Here is a 17,678-nt window from a genome sequence, read left to right on the forward strand (position 1 = left end):
GACCACGTCGATGCCTTCCAGTCCCAAATCCACCTGGCAAGGGCCAGTGAATCATGCATGTGCGTGGCCTTCACTACCACCTTCAGGGGGTGGCCCGCACCTGGTACAGAAACTTGGCCCTCGGATCAGTAAGAAGCTGGACTAGTTCGTGCAGGTCTTCACCGCGCACTTTGTTACCAGCAAGCGGTGCCCCAAAACCAAGGAAAGCATCTTCGGAGTAGTCCAGAGAGAAGGAGAGTCCATCCGAGACTACATCAAGCAGTTCAATGATGCGTGCTTGCAGATACCGCGACTGGATCCCGCAGCAGCCAAGAGAGGAGTGACACACAAGGAGTTCAAGTGGCACATGGTAGTTAGCCAGCCCGCGACCGTAGCTGAATTCCTCAACCTCGCGGATAAATTCATGAGAACAGAGGAGGAGATCAACCAAAGGACTGAAAGCGGGATCGAGAAAAGGAAGAGGGAAGGCGAGCCCTCCAACCCAGATGACAGAAGAAGGAAAGATCCAGCTCGGGAGACGAAGCCGAGCCAGCCGTTCTAAGCTCCCTTAGCAGCTCAGACGGACTACACACCCTTAAACGCGAAGCGGGCTGAGATCTTGATGACGATCAAAGACGCCCCGTACGTAAAGTGACCACCTCGCCTAAAAGGGAACCCCAACGAGAGGAACAAAAACTTGTACTGTAGTTTCCATAGAGACCACGGTCATAGTACCGAACATTGTAATAATCTCTAGGACGAGATAGAGGGACTCATCCGTCGCGGGTACTTGAGAAATTTTGTACAACAGCAACAACAACAACAACAACAACAACAACAACAACAACAACAACAACAACAACAACAACAACAACAACATAATAATAATAATAATAATAATAATAATAATAATAATAATAATAATAATAATAATAATAAGACAGGTCGGCAAGGGGAGCACGGTAAGGATGCCCCCGAGTCCAGCAGCAGGCCGGCCGAACCGTCGCAAAGACAGCCTCCGAAAGAGAGGCCAGTTCGGGGAACCATCCACGTGATAGTGAGAGGTTCGGTAGTAGCGGGTTGTACTTCGGCAGCGGCCCGGGCATCAGTTCGCTAAGCTGCCCGAGAAGAACAGAACCTTCCGAAGAGGCTGAAGACGGAGGAACCGATTTTCTTCACGGAAGACGATGCGCGAGGGGTCCACTACCCCCACGATGATGCACTTGTCATAAAACTAAGGATCAGCGACTTCGAAGTCAGGCGCGTGCTTGTTGATTCAGGCAGCTCGACGGACATTCTCTTCAAGTCGGCGTTTGACCAGCTTCAGTTGTAGAGAAGCGAGTTGAAGCCCGCAAACACTCCTCTGGTGGGTTTCAGCGGAGAGGAAGTCAGGCCCCTCGGGAAAATAACAGTACCTGTGGAAATCGGCATATGGCCCTGTGCGGTCAGACTCAACCACGATTTCCTGGTGGTCGTGACCCCCTCCCCATACAATGCCATAATAGGGCGGCCAATCACTCATGTCCTACGGGCAGTGGTCTCCACCTACTACTTGGAAATGAAGTTTCTTACAGACTTCGGTGTGGGGGTAGCGCGGGGCGACCAACTTGAGTCCCGCAAGTGCTATGTTACCGCCCTGAAGGGAAAAACCAAGGTGGCCGACGACCTCAAACTGGAGCAGCCTACGGAGCAAGGCGAAGAACGAGCTTCACCCACAGAAGAAATGGTTGCAATCCCAACTTCAGTTGTGGACTCGGCTCGGACACTACAGATCGGTGCTTCCGTCTAGGAACCTCTACAAACCGAACTGGTGAGTTTTTTACTTCAAAATCTAGATATTTTTGCATGGTCCACGGCTGATATGCCCGGTATTGACCCCAGCCTTATAACACACAAACTTAATACTGACCCTGTAGTCAGACCCATTAGACAGAAGAAACGCAACTTAGCCCCAGAACGCTGGAGGGCGGTCGACGAGGAGGTCGAAAAGCTCATCGCAGCAGACTTCATAAGGGAAGTTCATTACCCGAGCTTGGTAGCCAACCTAGTTCTGGTAAAAAAGGCAAACGACAAGTGGCGCATGTGCGTCGACTACACCGACCTGAACCGAGCTTGCCCGAAAGATTGCTTCCCCCTCCCCAGAATTGACCGCCCAATGGATGCGACCTCGAGACATGAGTTGCTAGGCATCTTGGATGCCTACTCGGGCTACAACCAAATTAGGATGGACCAGTCCGATGAGGAAAAAACCACCTTCATAACCGAGTTCGGCCTGTATTGCTACAAGGTCATGCCCTTCGGACTGAAGAATGCTGGGGCGACCTTCCAAAGACTCGTGAATAAGCTGTTTCAGCCCTTAATTGGCACGAAGATAGAATGTTATGTAGACGACATGGTCGTCAAGACAGTTTTCGCACGAATTAATACAAGACTTACATTCTGTCTTCCAAATTCTACGTCAATTTAGCATGAAACTAAACCCAAACAAGTGTGTCTTCGGAGTCACCTCGGGTAAGTTCCTAGGGTACATCGTCAACCGGCGCGGTATTGAGGCCAACCCGGACAAGATAAAGGCCATCCTAGATATGAGACCACCCCGAAAGGTAAAAGAGGTTCAGAGGCTAAATGGCCGCATAGCCGCTCTGAGCCGCTTCATGTCCAAGTCGGCAGACCGTTGCCTGCCTTTCTTTAAAGCAATTAAAGGCAAAGGGTTCAAATGGACCCCAGACTGCCAGCTCGCGCTCGGCGAGCTAAAGAACTACCTCGCTAGTGTGCCAGTCTTAACCAGGCCCGAGGAGGGCGATGTCTTGGAACTGTACATCTCGGCAAGCGACGAGGTGGTCAGTTTGGTACTAATAAAAAAGGTAGATCGGGTCCAACGACCCATCTATTATGTTAGTAAAATTTTGCAGGGAGCAGAGACGAGATACCCGCTGATAGAAAAGTTGGCATACGCACTGATAATTGCAGCTCGGAAACTCCGCCCATATTTCCAGGCTCACACTGTCGTCGTCTTGATTGACAAACCTCTGAGGCAAGTCTTACTCAAGCCCGAGGTTTCCGGTCGGCTGACGAAGTAGGCCTTCGAGCTCAGCGAGTACGACCTCCAGTATAAGCCACGAACTTCTATTAAGGCCCAAGCCTTAGCAGATTTCATCGCCGAGTGCACGTTCAGCCTCGAAGTCCCTAGTCCGGTTGAGCTCGAGATCCCCAGTTCGGGTGAGCCCGGAGCTCCCAGGCCAATAGAGTCCGAACCCCGTGAGGTAGCAACCAGGGTGGCATCTCTTCTAGTTAGGCCAAACGCGAACTGGGATGAGGAGCCCTGGATCCTTCACGTAGATGGCTCCTCGAACCAACAGGGTAGCGGGGCTGGAATAGTCCTGCGTGGCCCGGGTGGCACGAAATTGGAATATGTGCTACGCCTTGAGTTCGCGACATCCAAAAACGAGGCCGAGTATGAGGCATTGATAGCCGGGCTGGCCCTAGCGCAAAAGGTAGGAGCGAAACACATAGTTATCTGCAGCGATTCCTAGCTTGTGGTCAACCAGGTTACGGGTGAAAACGAAGGACGTGAGCTAACTATGATCGCCTACTTGGCAAAGGTAAAGGAGGCTCTGCTCAACTTCCAGTCACACTTCATCAAAAAAATCCCGAGGTCAGAGAACACTGAGGTCGACGCTCTGTCCCGGTTAGCTAGCATCAGTCACAACGCCATGAGAACCGTGTACATAGAGAACTTACCTCGGCCTAGCATTCTCGGTGAGGCAGAGGAGGTCGCTCCCATCCTTGAAGTAGAGCCGAGCTGGATCGACCTACTCGCGAGCTTCTTGCTAGATGGGACCCTCCCTGTGGATCGCAATGCAGCCAGAAGGGTGCAGCGCCAGGCAGTCAAATATGTCATAATAGACGATCGACTGTACCGACGATCCTACACGCTCCCCTACTTGCGTTGCTTGCGACCTGCCGAAGCCGAGCTCATACTCTGCGACACTCATGAAGGTTTGTGCGGCGGACACTTGGGGGGCAGGGCCCTCGCCCAGAAGGCACTTCGACAAGGATAATACTGGCCAACAATGAAGGTAGAGGCCATCGAGCTAGTCAGAAGCATGCCAATATCCACCATCAGCCTGCCGTCGACCTCAAGTATCTCACCAGTCCATGGCCCTTTGCACAATGGGGCATCGACCTCCTGGGGTCATTCTCGCCAGCAACAGATGGGAGGAAGTTCCTAGTGGTGGCAGTAGATTACTTCACAAAGTGGGTAGATGCTGTACCTCTCGCAACAGTCACAGCTCGAAACGTACAGAACTTCTTTTGGAAGAACATAGTATGACGCTTCGGGTTACCTCGGGTACTGATCTCCGACAATGGCAAATAGTTCGAGGACATCAAGTTTTAGGAATGGTGCCAAGATATGGGGATTCGACAGAACTTCACATCGGTCGTGCACTTGTAGGCAAACGGTCAAACAGAAGTGATGAATAGAGCTATCCTCCGTGGACTGAAAGCGCGTCTAGACCGAGCTAAAGGGTTGTGAGCAGACGAGCTACCAAGTGTTCTATGGGCTCACTGAACTACGGAAAAAAACCGCCACGGGAGAGACCCCCTTTAACCTCACCTATGACACTGAAGCGGTAATCCTGGCGGAGATCGAAGTACCTACACTACGACTAGAAGCATACGACGATCAGACAAATGGAGACGAGCTACGTACCAACCTCGACCAACTGAACGAGGTAAGAGACCTCGCGTACATCTGGACCGTAGCTTACCAGCAAAGAGTAGCTCGGTACTACAACGCCAGAGTAAAAAAGCGGAACTTCCGCGTCGGCGACCTAGTTCTCCGTAAGATCATGGCACCCGAGCCCGGCGTGGGCAAACTTGGACCGAATTGGGAAGGGCCCTACCGAGTAAAGAGAGCGTCGGGGGAGCATAGGAGCTCGAAACATTAGAGGGCAAACAAGTACCCCAAGCGTGGAACGTTGTTAACTTAAGATGATACTACCTATAAATTACCAAGCGAAGTGAACTAGGAGTCACTATCAAAGCCTGAGGGTTAGAATGACGAGCTAACAAGGACCTCGACACCATAAGACTTAGTCACCTCTTCGGCCTGAGCACGCAAAGGCAAAATGCTAACACCAAGCTGACAGGCAAAGTGATAACAGCAAGCTGATAAGGACCTTGACATCTCATCAGCAGAGGCATATGGTCAGTTCGACAATATAGTTAGTTCGGAAAAAAGAGGGTGACAGAACAAATTAATCAAAAGAACGTTTCATTACAAAATACTTTGTTAACATTCCAAAAAAAAATATACATATATATATACTCTGTTTACATTCTAGCAGTCCGACAATCTCAGTCCTCACCCTCGGAAGGCACGTCGACGATACCCGAGGGTCCTGCCTCATCCTTAGAATCCGGTTCACCATCAGCCGCGTTGGCCATCTCCTGAGTAATGCGTGAAGTAGTTATGGCGTTGATGTCGAGCTCGGGGTACGTAATCCTGATCATCCACCGGCTCAGTTTAAAACCCCATCTATACGAGCCCACCATCAGGTCGTCAAAGCGCGGCGAGGCGATATAGTCTTCAACGGCCTTCTTCTTGGCATCCTCGATGCCCTGAGAAAAGATCTCTGTCCTCTCCCTAATATCCTCTTGAAGGTATTCGATCTGATGCTGCAAGTCTAGCCTCAGGTTTGCCATGTGCTTCACCACCACTCCCATGGCCTCGGTGTCTCTCTGGGACCTCGCCAGCCTGGCCTGTGCAGCGCGAGAAGCCACTTTGGCAGCGCGGGAAGCCTCTTCGGCAGCTCGTGCCCGCCTCGAGCTCCTTTCTGCTTGGGCCGCTAAGGCATGGATGGAGGAGTTCACCTACCAAAAGGAAAAATAACGAGAATGTTCAAAGAGCAATAGCAAGAAAGGTAATGACAAGGAGCCCGATAAAAAGTTGCTGACTTACCACCATGGCATAAGAGGCAGCACGCCCGGCTACATGGTTCAAAGGAAGCTCGGTCCACGCCGCGACCTCCTTAGGGTAAACGGCCTCCCTACTTTTTTGAAGAGCGTGGTTCGGCGACAACACGCTCTTGAACTCGCCTTGGCCTCCCGAGCCTGAAGGCCCAACCTGCGTATAAGCAGCCTCGACGTAAGGGGCCCTTGCCGCTTCTTGTACTGGAGGGGCCATCTCGGGCTCCGTGGGCGGATCCACTAGCGTATAGCCCAGTACCTCGGGCTCCGTATCTCGGGGCAGTTCGGCACGAGTCCATTTGGCAACTCGCTTCCTCTTCTTCATGGCATGAAACAGGTTCCCACCACTGAGTCTTTTCTGCGTCCATCACACCTGCAAAAAGAGCTCGGCATCAAGAAAACGAAAGAACGGAAAGCAAAACAAAAGGCAAGTCTTTGAGCAAGGAACCTACCTGAACTCAGGCCGGCCTGGATGAGCTTGGCTTCCGTCAGATAATGGTGGCATTTTAACCCAAGCCGGGCCCATTCCCGGAGGCCCTTCACCGTCTCCCTATCTAGCGTAACACCGGGATCGGGGGCAGCCATCCCCCACCCGGTTTGGAACGACCACCCCATTGCACTTCGCACCCTGAAGTAGTCCCGTTTCCACACCAGGACCTTATTGGGAAGATCGTGTAAAAGCTTGAACCTTGGGCGAGGAGACAGGTAGTACGCCCGCCTATGCCCGGGAAGGGGACCCGCTTGCTTCTTAAGCATTAGAATGGATGAAAAGATCTTCAGGTCAAAAGGCAAAATGTGTTCGCAAAAAAGGGAGATAGTCCCAACCAAATTACGGATAGAATTCGGGTGGAGCTGACCAACGGTAATGCCGAAGTGGTTCATAACCTCGACGATGAGAGGGTGGAAAGGTAGGTGCAACCCAGCGACGAGCTGCTCCTGGAATATCACGATCTCGTCAGGACCGTGTTCCCAAGGGAAGTCGCCCGAGGGTATAAAGTAAGTATACTCCCTAGGTAGGTTGAACTGGGTGATAAGGGAGTAAAGCCCCTCAGGCGTCATGGTTGAGGGCCCAAACTTGTCTAACATCCGACCTTGACGGGAGGAGGACGCCAAACTACCCGAGGCGACTCAGCCTACGGGTTCAAACTCTTCCTCGAGCTCTACCTCGGGTTCACTAAGGCTGTCGAGGGATGCAGCTCGGTTCATAGAACCTGCATCTGACCCTGTCGAAGAACTGTCTAAGCTGTCCGAGCTAGACATTGGGAGGAAAAGAATACCAGGAAGAAAGTACCAACTCACCCGGAAAAAGCAAACGGACTACGAAAGGTTGACGCGAGCTCAAGAAGCAAACGCAGGAGAATGGCAATGAAAAGCGACTGGGGGTCCCCCACTATTTATACCCACAGCGACCGAAAACCGACGGCTCTGATCGAGGAAAATCCAACGGCCCACGATCAAGATGACCGCACGCCTCCTAAGATCGAGACGTGACTGGCCGCACGTCTTTTGAAACTGAAGCAGCGCCGGCGCACGTCTCCCAGCATTGAAGGCATCAGTGACGCGTTTTTTCAAATTTGAAATAACGCGCGCTGTCACGTCTCCCAGCATTTAAAGACGGATTGGCGCGTTTCCTGACTTTTTGGCGCTCGAGGAACCCGGAAATCTCCTGACGAACGCACACTTCGTGCTATCAGACAACCGGTTCGAAGTACGGGTCAAATCCTCCCGTCACCTCGCGAACCACCCAACACGTGGAAACAACCGAGGGTGGCCTGGCAGAAGCAATAGCTCGGCACGGCAGTACGCTCAAGGCGCGAGCTCCGAGAGGAGGAACCAGCTGTCCGAGCTCCCCAAAAGGAGCCCGAACTCTCTCAAAAGGAACCCCAACAACCCGAACTGGCCCACCCCAGGGCAGCTCGAACCACACTTCTACCCGAACTCAAGACTTCACCTCGCACACCACTCTAGCACTTCGTCTCCAAGCCGCCAAACTGAACAACCGTACCTGACACCAAAGGAGTCCGTATCCTGAGGCGGCACACCTGACTGACTTAGGATCTGACGCTTGACAACCACCGCACTTCAATGGCCACCTGCCACCGCCACCTCCAGTCACAGAAACGGCTCCGACAAAGAGAGTAGTGGCAGTTGTCTGCCCTAGTAGAGGTGATGACACCCGAACTGGCAGAAGTGCAGAGGTAATGATACCCAACCTGACAGAAGCTTGGGAGTGAGTGCGCGAAGTGGTTATAAAAGGCCCTCTTCCCCCAAGAAGGGAGGTACGTGATAACTTTGCGCCATCTGGTTTTTCATCTTGCCTTTGAGGAAATACTAACTTAAGCTTTGGAGCACTCTCACCGGGCTCCTCCCCGGAGATTACTCGCTTTCTTCCCCGTTTCAGGCACCTTTTTCTCTAGCCAGAGGCAAAATCGTTGACAGTTAGGACCGAACGGATTGCGCTCCATCAAGACCAAAACGAGCCAAGGCATGAACCACCTTGTTTGTTGATCTTGGAGAATATACTACTGAGAAATCTTTGTGGTGATTCAGAATAGTCTTGCAATTGTAAACGAGTGTAAGTACATTCCACGGAGGCTTACCAGAATCCTCCAATAAGAAATTAATTAGAGAAGCACAACCACCCTCAAAAGTTGCCTTAAAGATGCCACAAGAAATTGCAAACTACAGGCTTTCGAGCAGGGCACGAGATTCAGCTTCCAAGGCAGAGCACGGGCAGAGAGGTGCAACACGAGCAAAAATCATATTTCCGTGATGGCCCCTAATGATACATCCAGCAGCTGCACGAATTGAAGAAGTGGCCCCATCAAAATTTATCTTGACCAAATCAGTAGAGGGCCTACACCACCTGAGAGAGGAAGAAGGAGCTGAAATAGAAGACGGATCATCAGCGTCAAGGACCCCCAGCAAGGAAAGTTTGACAAAATCACGAGCCTTACAAAGGATTAGATCAAGAGACCAAACATCCTTCCGAAATAATAATGCATTACGCGCCAGCCAAAGATGCCACAAGATGGAGAATGCTAAAAGGTAAGGGGGATAAGGGAGGGATTTAGATGGGATCCCTGGGGAGATCCAGAAGGAAATAAATTCTGGAAGGGACTGAAACAACCCAGTCCGGACACCTAGATCCGAGCCAAACCAAACTAATTTAGCAATGGAACAGTTGAGGAATAGATGATGAGCGGATTCCTCACCAGACATACAAAAAGAGTAGCAAGCATCAAGATTATATTTCCGGATTTTAAGTCTCTGCTTTGTGGGGATAGCATCATTTAGAGCCCTCCAAAGAAAAATCCGGATTTTAGGAGAGGTCCATTTGAGTTTCCAGAATTTAGACCACTCGTAGTCCCCATATAAAAAGTTCACCTTTGAGGAGTTAGGGAGATTTGAAAGAAGGAGCTGATAGGCAGAGGAGGTGGAGAATTGTCCATGGGTGGTAAGGGTCCAAACCAGTTGGTCCTCCATAATATTTCTATGCCAAGGAAGATTTAAAGATAATATTTCTTTAGCTGCATGAGGGGAGAAAATTTGATTCACCAGTCAACTGTTCCAAGTCATAGAATGATGATTAATGAGCTCAGCCACTTTCAAGGAACTGAAATTATGAGACTGATTAGGAATATTCACCTCAAGAGGCAGCATCAATATTCCACCCATTACCAATAATCCATCGGCAACCTTGACGAAGAAAAGATTTACAATATAAGAGTCAAACGGTTTTGGTCTTGAATTCCAAAAATTGGAATTTCTGAAATATTTGGCACGCAAGACCCTCGTCCACAAGGAAGATGGCTCTTTCAATAACCTCCAACCAAGTTTCATGATATGGGCTCTATTTGCCACCTCCAAGTCACGAAAGCCCAGTCCACCACAAGCTTAAGGTTGACAGAGAAAAAGACCACTTCCTATTCACATCAGAATCAGACCACCAGAAATTACGGCATATATTATTAAGCTCAGTGCACGTTTGTTTAGGAAGCAGGTAAGTGTGCATGATGTACTGAGGAATTTCTAGGAGAGTAGATTTGATGAGAACCAATCTGCCAGCATGAGACAGAGTCCGTTTCTTCCAACCCGCCAGCTTGGAAGCAAAAAATTTCCACTCCTGAATTTTGGATCTACCTAGAAGCAAAGGGACGCCAAGATATTTATCATTTTTCTTCATTGCAGGCACTCCAAATTTTGCAAGAACAAGAGATCTCCTCCTCCGATGAGTGTTAGCACTGAAGTGAATAGCAGATTTCTGAAAATTAATCTCCTGGTCCGACCATTTACAGAAAGAATTAAGCACCTCTAGAATATGGGTTGCATCAGAGGAGCAACACCTTCCAAAAATTACTAAATCATCAGCTAAAAGCAAATGAGTTAGCTTAACACTAGAGCTACCGAATTTGAAGCCATGAGAGAGGTTTCGCGCACATTTGGCTTCCAGCATCCTGGATAGAACTTCAATACTGAGAATGAAGAGATATGGAGAAAGCGGACAGCCCTGCCTAAGGCCTCGAGAGGGAGAGAATGACTTACTTGGGTTGCCGTTAATAAGGATGGAAAAGATTGGGGAAGAAATGCAGCACAAAATCAGGTTGCAGAAGGCCTCAGAGAAGCCGAAACACTTTAAAGTCTTCATGAGAAAAGCCCATTCGATGCAATCATATGCTTTCGACAAATCAAATTTCAGAATAAATGAGCCATACCTATCTTTTTGGCGCTTCATGGAATGGAGGACCTCTTGAATAATGATGGAATTATCAGCGATATTTCTTCCCAGAGCAAAAGAACATTGGAAAGGGGGAGATGAGCTTCGAACTTCGAAGTAGTGGTTTGAGCCTATTTGTAATAATTTTGGCAATGAGCACATTGCTCAAACCAATGGGCCTGAAATCATTAGGGCCCTCAACAGAATCGGTTTTGGTATTAAGCATATGAAAGTAGAGTTCACTTCACAAATTCATGAAGGATCAGTGAAAAATTTTTTAAACCCAAGGGATAATTTCATTCTTCAACAAACCCCAACAGTGCTGAATCGCGTCAGCAGGGAAACCATCAGGCCCAGGAGAATTCCAAGGGCCCATACTGAACAATGTTTGGGAAATCTTGGTCTCATCAGGGATTGACATCGAGATGTCGTTCTCTTCATCAGAAATAGAACAAGCAATATCAGGGATATCAAAATCGGATAGATCCGGGTTTGAAGAAGAGAATAACGCCTGAAAGTAATTTTCAAGGATTTATTCAATTTCGTTCATTGATGATGTCCAGGACCCAACATAATTTTTAAGGCAATGAATTTCATTTCTCCTTTTAAGATTATAGGCCGAGATATGAAAAAATCTTGTACAGCGATCCCCATCCACATTCCAGTTGATCCGACTTCTCTGCTTCCAGTAAGTTTCTTTCCTTTCTAACCAGGCAGCTAATTCATCCTGCAAGAGCGCAACTTTCTGGGAGGAGGAAGAGTGGTAGGGGAGGGATTGTTCATACAGCAATTGCTTTTCAATCTGATTTATATGTCTCTTAATATTACCAAAGCAAGAGTTAGACCAATTCCGGAGGTCACCTAGAGTAGCACTGAGCTTCGTGATCAACAAACCAGAAGACTTGTTCCAAGCATCATGGAAAAAGGAAATGAAGTGAGGTCACCTATGCACACATCCAACAGAATGAAGAAGGATGGGATGATGATCACTTCCCACCGATGCAAGATGTTGAACACGAGCTGTGGGGAACAGACTAGACCAATCTGAGAAGACCAAGAATTGGTCCAACCTTAAGCGGATATCATCAACACCAGTATGATGGTTGGACCAAGTATAACGGGGACCCGAAAATCCAATGTCAATCAGACCACAATTTGAAATCAAGTTTTCCAAAGGAATAAAATCCGAATCTGCCATAACTCTACCACCAGACTTTTCAAGAGTAGAAGAAACCATATTCAAGTCACCGCACAGGCACCGAGGCTTATCAGCTGAGGATGCATAGGAATGGATCGCGTTCAAGAAACGCTGGCAAGCATCAGAGGAGGGATGAACGTAAAAGCATAGAAGATCCCAAACTCGATACGAAGGCATATTTAGGATTGAGCAACTCACTGCATTATCAGATATTCTGGTAATGTTGAGGGAAGCATTACTGGACCAACCAAACCAGAGACCACCAGAACGACCACGAGACGGAACAATTTCCATATTATAATTTGAGCACCAATGCAGAAAGAATTTGGAACGATTCAAATTATTTTTGGTTTCACATATAAAGAAGATATCCGGCTTGTGCTTCTGGAGGAGTCTTTGAAGATATGGAACTGCCAGACGATCCCCAGCACCCTGACAATTCCAACACATTATTCTCATGGCGCCTGGTGGGGCAGTATGGGCCCTACCACCACAGCCATCTCGTCCAAACTAGGTTTATTTGTTAGAGGCCCAACCCGAGCCTGTTTCTTGAGCCTTATCCTCGATGAAGACAGGGGAAGTTGTCGATCATCAGAAAACTCCATGCTCTTTCTTTTACGAAGTACCTCAATGGAGGGTGGAGAAGTATCCACAATCATGGGCTGAACATTTGAAAAGCACGAACTATCGGAAGCTGAGGTCTTCAGTGGCATCTCAGAAAGATCCAGATTAACTTCAGTGGGGGGCGAAGCTTGCATGGCATGTACAGGTTCGGGTGCTGAGTCCTGTGGGCTAGTAACCAAGCTGGGGGGGCCAAAAACATCACCGGCCAACCGTGGTGGGGGCTGAGCGGAGGGGTGTTCGTATGATGCCTCGTCAGCATTAGAATTGTTCAATAATGGATCATGGGAACTCGGAGAGGTGACGAGTGTGTTGGAACAATTAAAGGTTGACATGGCATAATCTAACTTCGGCGTATCCTTGGGAGTAGAACCCCCAATGTCCAACGTTGCATGGGGGGAATGCATGCAGTAAACACGTCGCCAACTTTTCCACTACCCAAAAATGGCTACGCATCATCCACCGCCAACACAGATGGAACCGGAAGGGTCTCGTGTACAGGCACCGATGAATCACTTTCCGGTGACTCGTGACAACCAACTGGGTGATCATCCCAAGGAGACAGCGGACTAAGAGCAACACCAGGCGCAGTCTTAGTAGCTTGAGCGAACTTGGTTTACGAAGGAACTCTGATGTCCATGGTGATTCTATCTATTAATACATCTGAGATCCGCTTCTTGGTATCTTCCGAGGAGCAAAGCTCAATAGAAGAGAGAAGCCTATGTTTAGATCTGCATGCAGGAGTCTCATGGCCAATCAAACCGCAGAGCTTGCAGAAACGCAGGAGCCTTTCGTATTGGAATGCAATTTGAATGGTGGATCCATTTAAAAGTTTAAATGGAACCGATTGACAGAGGGGTTTTGAGATATCAATAGCAGCCTTAATACGTGCATACTTACTCCACTTTAGAGCATCCTTTTTTGCAAGTTCATAAGGGGAACCCAGAGCAGAAGCCACCTTTTTTTCCGCATTCACATTAAGATAGGCCACAGGTAACCCAACAAGATGAACCCAGAAGTCTGCTATGGATAGAGAATAATCCTCCGGTTGTAAATTTGGTTCAGATTTTTGAATAACCAACAGATCATTCTCAAATACCCAGGGACCTTTTTCGCATATTTGGTCACGACCAAAGGAAGTTGGTAGACGTGCCATGAAGGAGGCAGAGCCAAACTCCAATATTGCTGAATCCTTAATTTTCCACGATTTGCAGAGCATTTCCCGTAACCCAGCTACACGAACGATCTTATTGGTGATTACTTTAAAAACCAACGAGCGACACTACTCATCCTTAGGAAGCATATCATCACTGGACGCCTCAATAGGAGGGCAAGAAGATGAAACTAACAAACCGGACAGGTTTCGAAGTATCTGTTCATCGTTCATAGGGCATGGACTCTCAGAACAGGAAGAGAGAGGAAAAGAGAGACGAAGGAGAGAAAAACTTGCACTACGGCAAGAGAGACATTAGTGGGTTCATAAAATAATTTTTTATCAAACGCTCAAAACACATCTTGGCTCATTTTTCCCGTCAATAGTTATCAAAATGAGGCCTTAATTTGTTAGTTTTGGATGTTATAAGAGGCTCCTACAGGAGGAGTTCAGATTGGTGCTCCACATGCACATCTCAGTGATAATATCTACTATATTTGTTATAAGGAAATGTTTCCATTACACGGTTGGGATATTTGTCATAAGTAAATGTTTCCAATACACGGTTGGGATGTATTGTGGCTTGTGAGGCATGCGTAGGAAGTATTCTTTTCCTGTCATTGATATTTCTTATTAAAAACTTTCTTTTTCCCTATTCGGGTTGTGAATGTAAATCCAAACCATCATAGTTACCAACCTGTGCACAACCTGAATCATTGGTATTCAAAGCACTCAGCAAAACAGACTCCATGACCAATGTAAGTATACATTAGGGTTTGAATATTGGAGAATTGGAAAAAAAAATCTAAATATGTGGTAAATTAATGAATGCCACAGAGATTAAGAAATCATTGGACAAGTTTTTTTAGGAAGATTTTTCAAAAGCTCAAGACCTCAAAAGATATAATGAGCTTTCACCGGTAGATCATCAAAGACTAAAGATTGTTTGATTTCAATTTTTTTCTTGGATCTTTTCAAAAGTTAAAAAGAGGGAAAGATCATTTGGTAAGTGCAAATAACACAACATAAAAGTGTTAAAGCATCTAAATGGAACACCTGTGAAATGTCATGTGTGAGACCTACTTATGCATTGAAATATATATTTAACACTTATGGGCCTCACATAAACATTCGTCTATGCATATAATATTTGTGAGCCCCACTATACACTCACACATTTAAATAAAATAAACTTGCCAATAATTCAATTGTATGCAATTTTCTATTAAAAGATACGATTTCCAATTGCACTATTCAGGTTATGCTTGGAAATGATGCAAATAAGTGTGAGTGTAAATATGTAAAGTGTAAAACGGTTCATATATATAAATTGTAAAGTTGGATTAGTTTTGTACCGATAAATTTATCTTTTTACCAAACAGACTTTTAGTTGTAATGGATGCAAACATGAATTTCAATAAAGCATATGCTTTTTTTTTTATCAAAAGCTGACTTGAATGCAAATTTACTTCTTTTTTATTGATGTACTTTTATATCTTATTATCAATATAGATATACACTGGTCTGTCATTTGTCAATGCATATATATAATGTTGCCAAACATAGACAAAAGTGAATCAGAGTGCAAATTTACCCTGAACCGGAATTTACACTCTATTTGCATCGTTTCCGAACGCAACCTCAGCATAGATCACCATTATCATTGCACTGAATCACAGTTGTCTCGGCAACAAAAATCCTATTCCCCACTTTATTCATCTAGACGCATTTGCAAACATCTAGCAACCACAATCGGTTTTCTGTCAGGAAACCGCTAAATCGTTCGACCCGGGCAACGGTTCGCGAGTTATCATTTTATTTTCACGATTTAAATAAAATAAAAAAAATAAATAAAAAACAAGATGACCCCCATATCCCCAATCCCATCTCTTACGTTTAGGGTTAGAACGGCACCATTTTCGTTCTAACCCTTTCCTCATCTCAGCCGCCACACTCAACCGATCACCTGCGGCGGCCACAACCTATGACATCCGACGGCGAGCTTCATCTAAGGCGACCAGCGTTGATTTTGCAGCAGAACCAACCGTAATAGTAATGGGTTGCGGCAGTAGCAGGTCTGGCGATTGACTTGCAGTCGTGGCAGACGATTTTGCAACCTTACTTGTAGTGACGGTGATTAGCTTGAAGGTATAGAATCCAAAAAAAATATAAACTTTTGGGTTCTCGAATTGGTGGTTACCAATTGAATGTTAGGCTCGAAATTGGTGGTTCCAAAGTTTTCCTTGGGAATCGCCAATTCCAAGCTTGACAGGCTGACACTCAATTGTGAACCCAAAAGTTTTGCTTTTTTTTTAACTTTATACCTTTTGGTTCGAAAGAGTGAAGGTCGGGTGGTTCCCAAAATTGAAAATATATTTTTTATTTTTTAATTTATTTATGACATCGTGGATTGAACCGTTCGATTCAGACGGTTCCCAAAATGGCATTTGAAAGGGAGATAATTTATAAGTTGCAATTACAACTTTACTAGGAAAAACGATGACGACGACAATATTCACGAGGAACCAAAAACAGAGGATTATGCACATATGAAGTTACCTCGCATAGAAACAGAAGCTGAACTTTCAGAAGTACGTGGCCCGGAGAAGCACACGCTTTCCCGACTACACGGTTGAACACACACTTCTCGCCATATAAATGATAAATCCTATCAAGGATCGGATTCTTTGACCGGAAATTCGCCAAAGAAGCTCCAGAGACGCCTCTTCTCCAAGCAAAGCCAGCTCTCTCCTTGCGCTCATTTCAGCAAGTGGCAGTGACTGTTGCTCACATATAGTTCTTACCATTTATTCTACAGAGACAGGAAGAAGAACCTCAATAGAACAATCCGCCATCCGAAGAAAGCTGGTACGAGTGTACCAAAAATGTCAGGATCATAGAAAATTTGAAAAAGAAGGGTTCCCAAACAAGAAGAAAGGAAAAAACAAGACTGTGACAGAGAGATATGCAGTTCTCAGCTCCGAGGCCAGAGCATGTGAGAAGTGAGCTCTCGACTTCCTCAACGTTCAACATGAATTGCAGCGGCGTCCCTCTTTTGAAGATGTCCTCCACTTCCACCGCCGCCTCCGCCTACAAATCCATCACCGATTTCCATGGCGGCGGATTCATTATCTTTTTCTATTTCAACTCCTTCCCACAGTTGTTGCGACCTTTGTCGCCGCCGAACCAGTTGTTGTCCCCCTCTGTACTTCCGCCGAACCAGTTGCTGCCCCGCTCTCGATGGGTTGGTGTTCAGTAGAGCGAGCTCTCTCACGTCTTTTGAAGTAGTTAATTGTTTTCTGCTGCTGTTAACGACTTGAGAGAAAAACAGTGTGGGGTGGGGGTAGGGGTGGGGGAACGAGAGAAATGTGGGGTCCTTCTGTGCCGGTAGAATAAGACCTGTAGAGGGAACGGAATTACAGAAACGAAACAGCGCCGTTGCCGCCGCTTCTGCACCTGCTTGGGTCCAAGAGCGAGCGGGCTAGACGCGATTCGGCGCTAGATTTATATCACCTCTCACTCGTTCAGTACAGTTGCACTAAATTCGTGAAAATGAGTTCAATAGGTTCAATCCCAATGTTGTTAAGGGTAAGGGGAAGAAGAGAGATCGGGGAGAGAGAGGAATAGTTATTGAAAAGATAATAATGAGGATTAAAAAATATTACAATGATCTTTTTATTAACAGAAAGGGATTGTTGTGAGAACTGAGAACAGTGTGAAAACCAATTTTGGGAAGACGAAATCTGGGCTGAACGGTGAACATTGTTAAATTCATGGTAAAGGACGCTTATCAATTATATATACATGGACTCAGGTCCATCTGTTAATGAGGCTTATCAACTTGTCAGCTAGTAGCTGGGTTCTCGTATGGAGTATGATGGCCCACCGTTCATGGGTTCAGATCTGTTGTACCAATACACAGTTTGCCATTTGATCAATTATGCGATACATAAATCCATGGTGAATAAGAAGATAGGGCTGTAAATGGATTGAATCAAATCATATACAGATTTAAATTGGATCTTATCCATTGGATT

At 46.7% G+C, this 17,678-nt stretch overlaps 2 protein-coding genes across 2 annotated transcripts; both read right to left on the reverse strand.

The window, feature by feature from the left end:
• Positions 1-9,823: 9,823 nt before the first annotated feature.
• LOC148801063 (uncharacterized) lies at positions 9,824-12,317 on the reverse strand. The gene is made up of 4 exons (XM_088900312.1): positions 11,622-12,317; positions 11,328-11,471; positions 10,982-11,180; positions 9,824-10,800 (listed from the first exon to the last, which is right to left on the reverse strand). Exons 1-4 carry the CDS (start codon positions 12,315-12,317, stop codon positions 9,824-9,826), a joined length of 2,016 nt encoding a protein of 671 aa, XP_088756438.1.
• Positions 12,318-13,104: 787 nt separating this feature from the next.
• Positions 13,105-13,707, reverse strand: LOC148801064 (uncharacterized protein At4g02000-like). Its single transcript, XM_088900313.1, has one exon. It carries the CDS (start codon positions 13,705-13,707, stop codon positions 13,105-13,107), a length of 603 nt encoding a protein of 200 aa, XP_088756439.1.
• Between the last annotated feature and the right edge of the window lie 3,971 nt (positions 13,708-17,678).

Source organism: Nelumbo nucifera, chromosome 3 (assembly GCF_055504915.1).
Source record: "Nelumbo nucifera cultivar China Antique chromosome 3, China Antique-T2T, whole genome shotgun sequence".
NCBI classification, from domain to species: Eukaryota; Viridiplantae; Streptophyta; class Magnoliopsida; order Proteales; family Nelumbonaceae; genus Nelumbo; species Nelumbo nucifera.

Coding starts and splice junctions, on each gene's coding strand:
- LOC148801064 (XM_088900313.1), bottom strand. CDS start 13,707: ATGCTCTGCAAATCGTGGAAAATTAAGGATTCAGCAATATTGGAGTTT.
- LOC148801063 (XM_088900312.1), bottom strand. CDS start 12,317: ATGTGTTGGAATTGTCAGGGTGCTGGGGATCGTCTGGCAGTTCCATAT. Junction 11,472..11,621: donor TTCTTCATTCTGTTGGATGT/GTGCATAGGTGA, acceptor CATATAAATCAG/ATTGAAAAGCAATTGCTGTA. Junction 11,181..11,327: donor GAAGTCGGATCAACTGGAAT/GTGGATGGGGAT, acceptor AATTACTTTCAG/GCGTTATTCTCTTCTTCAAA.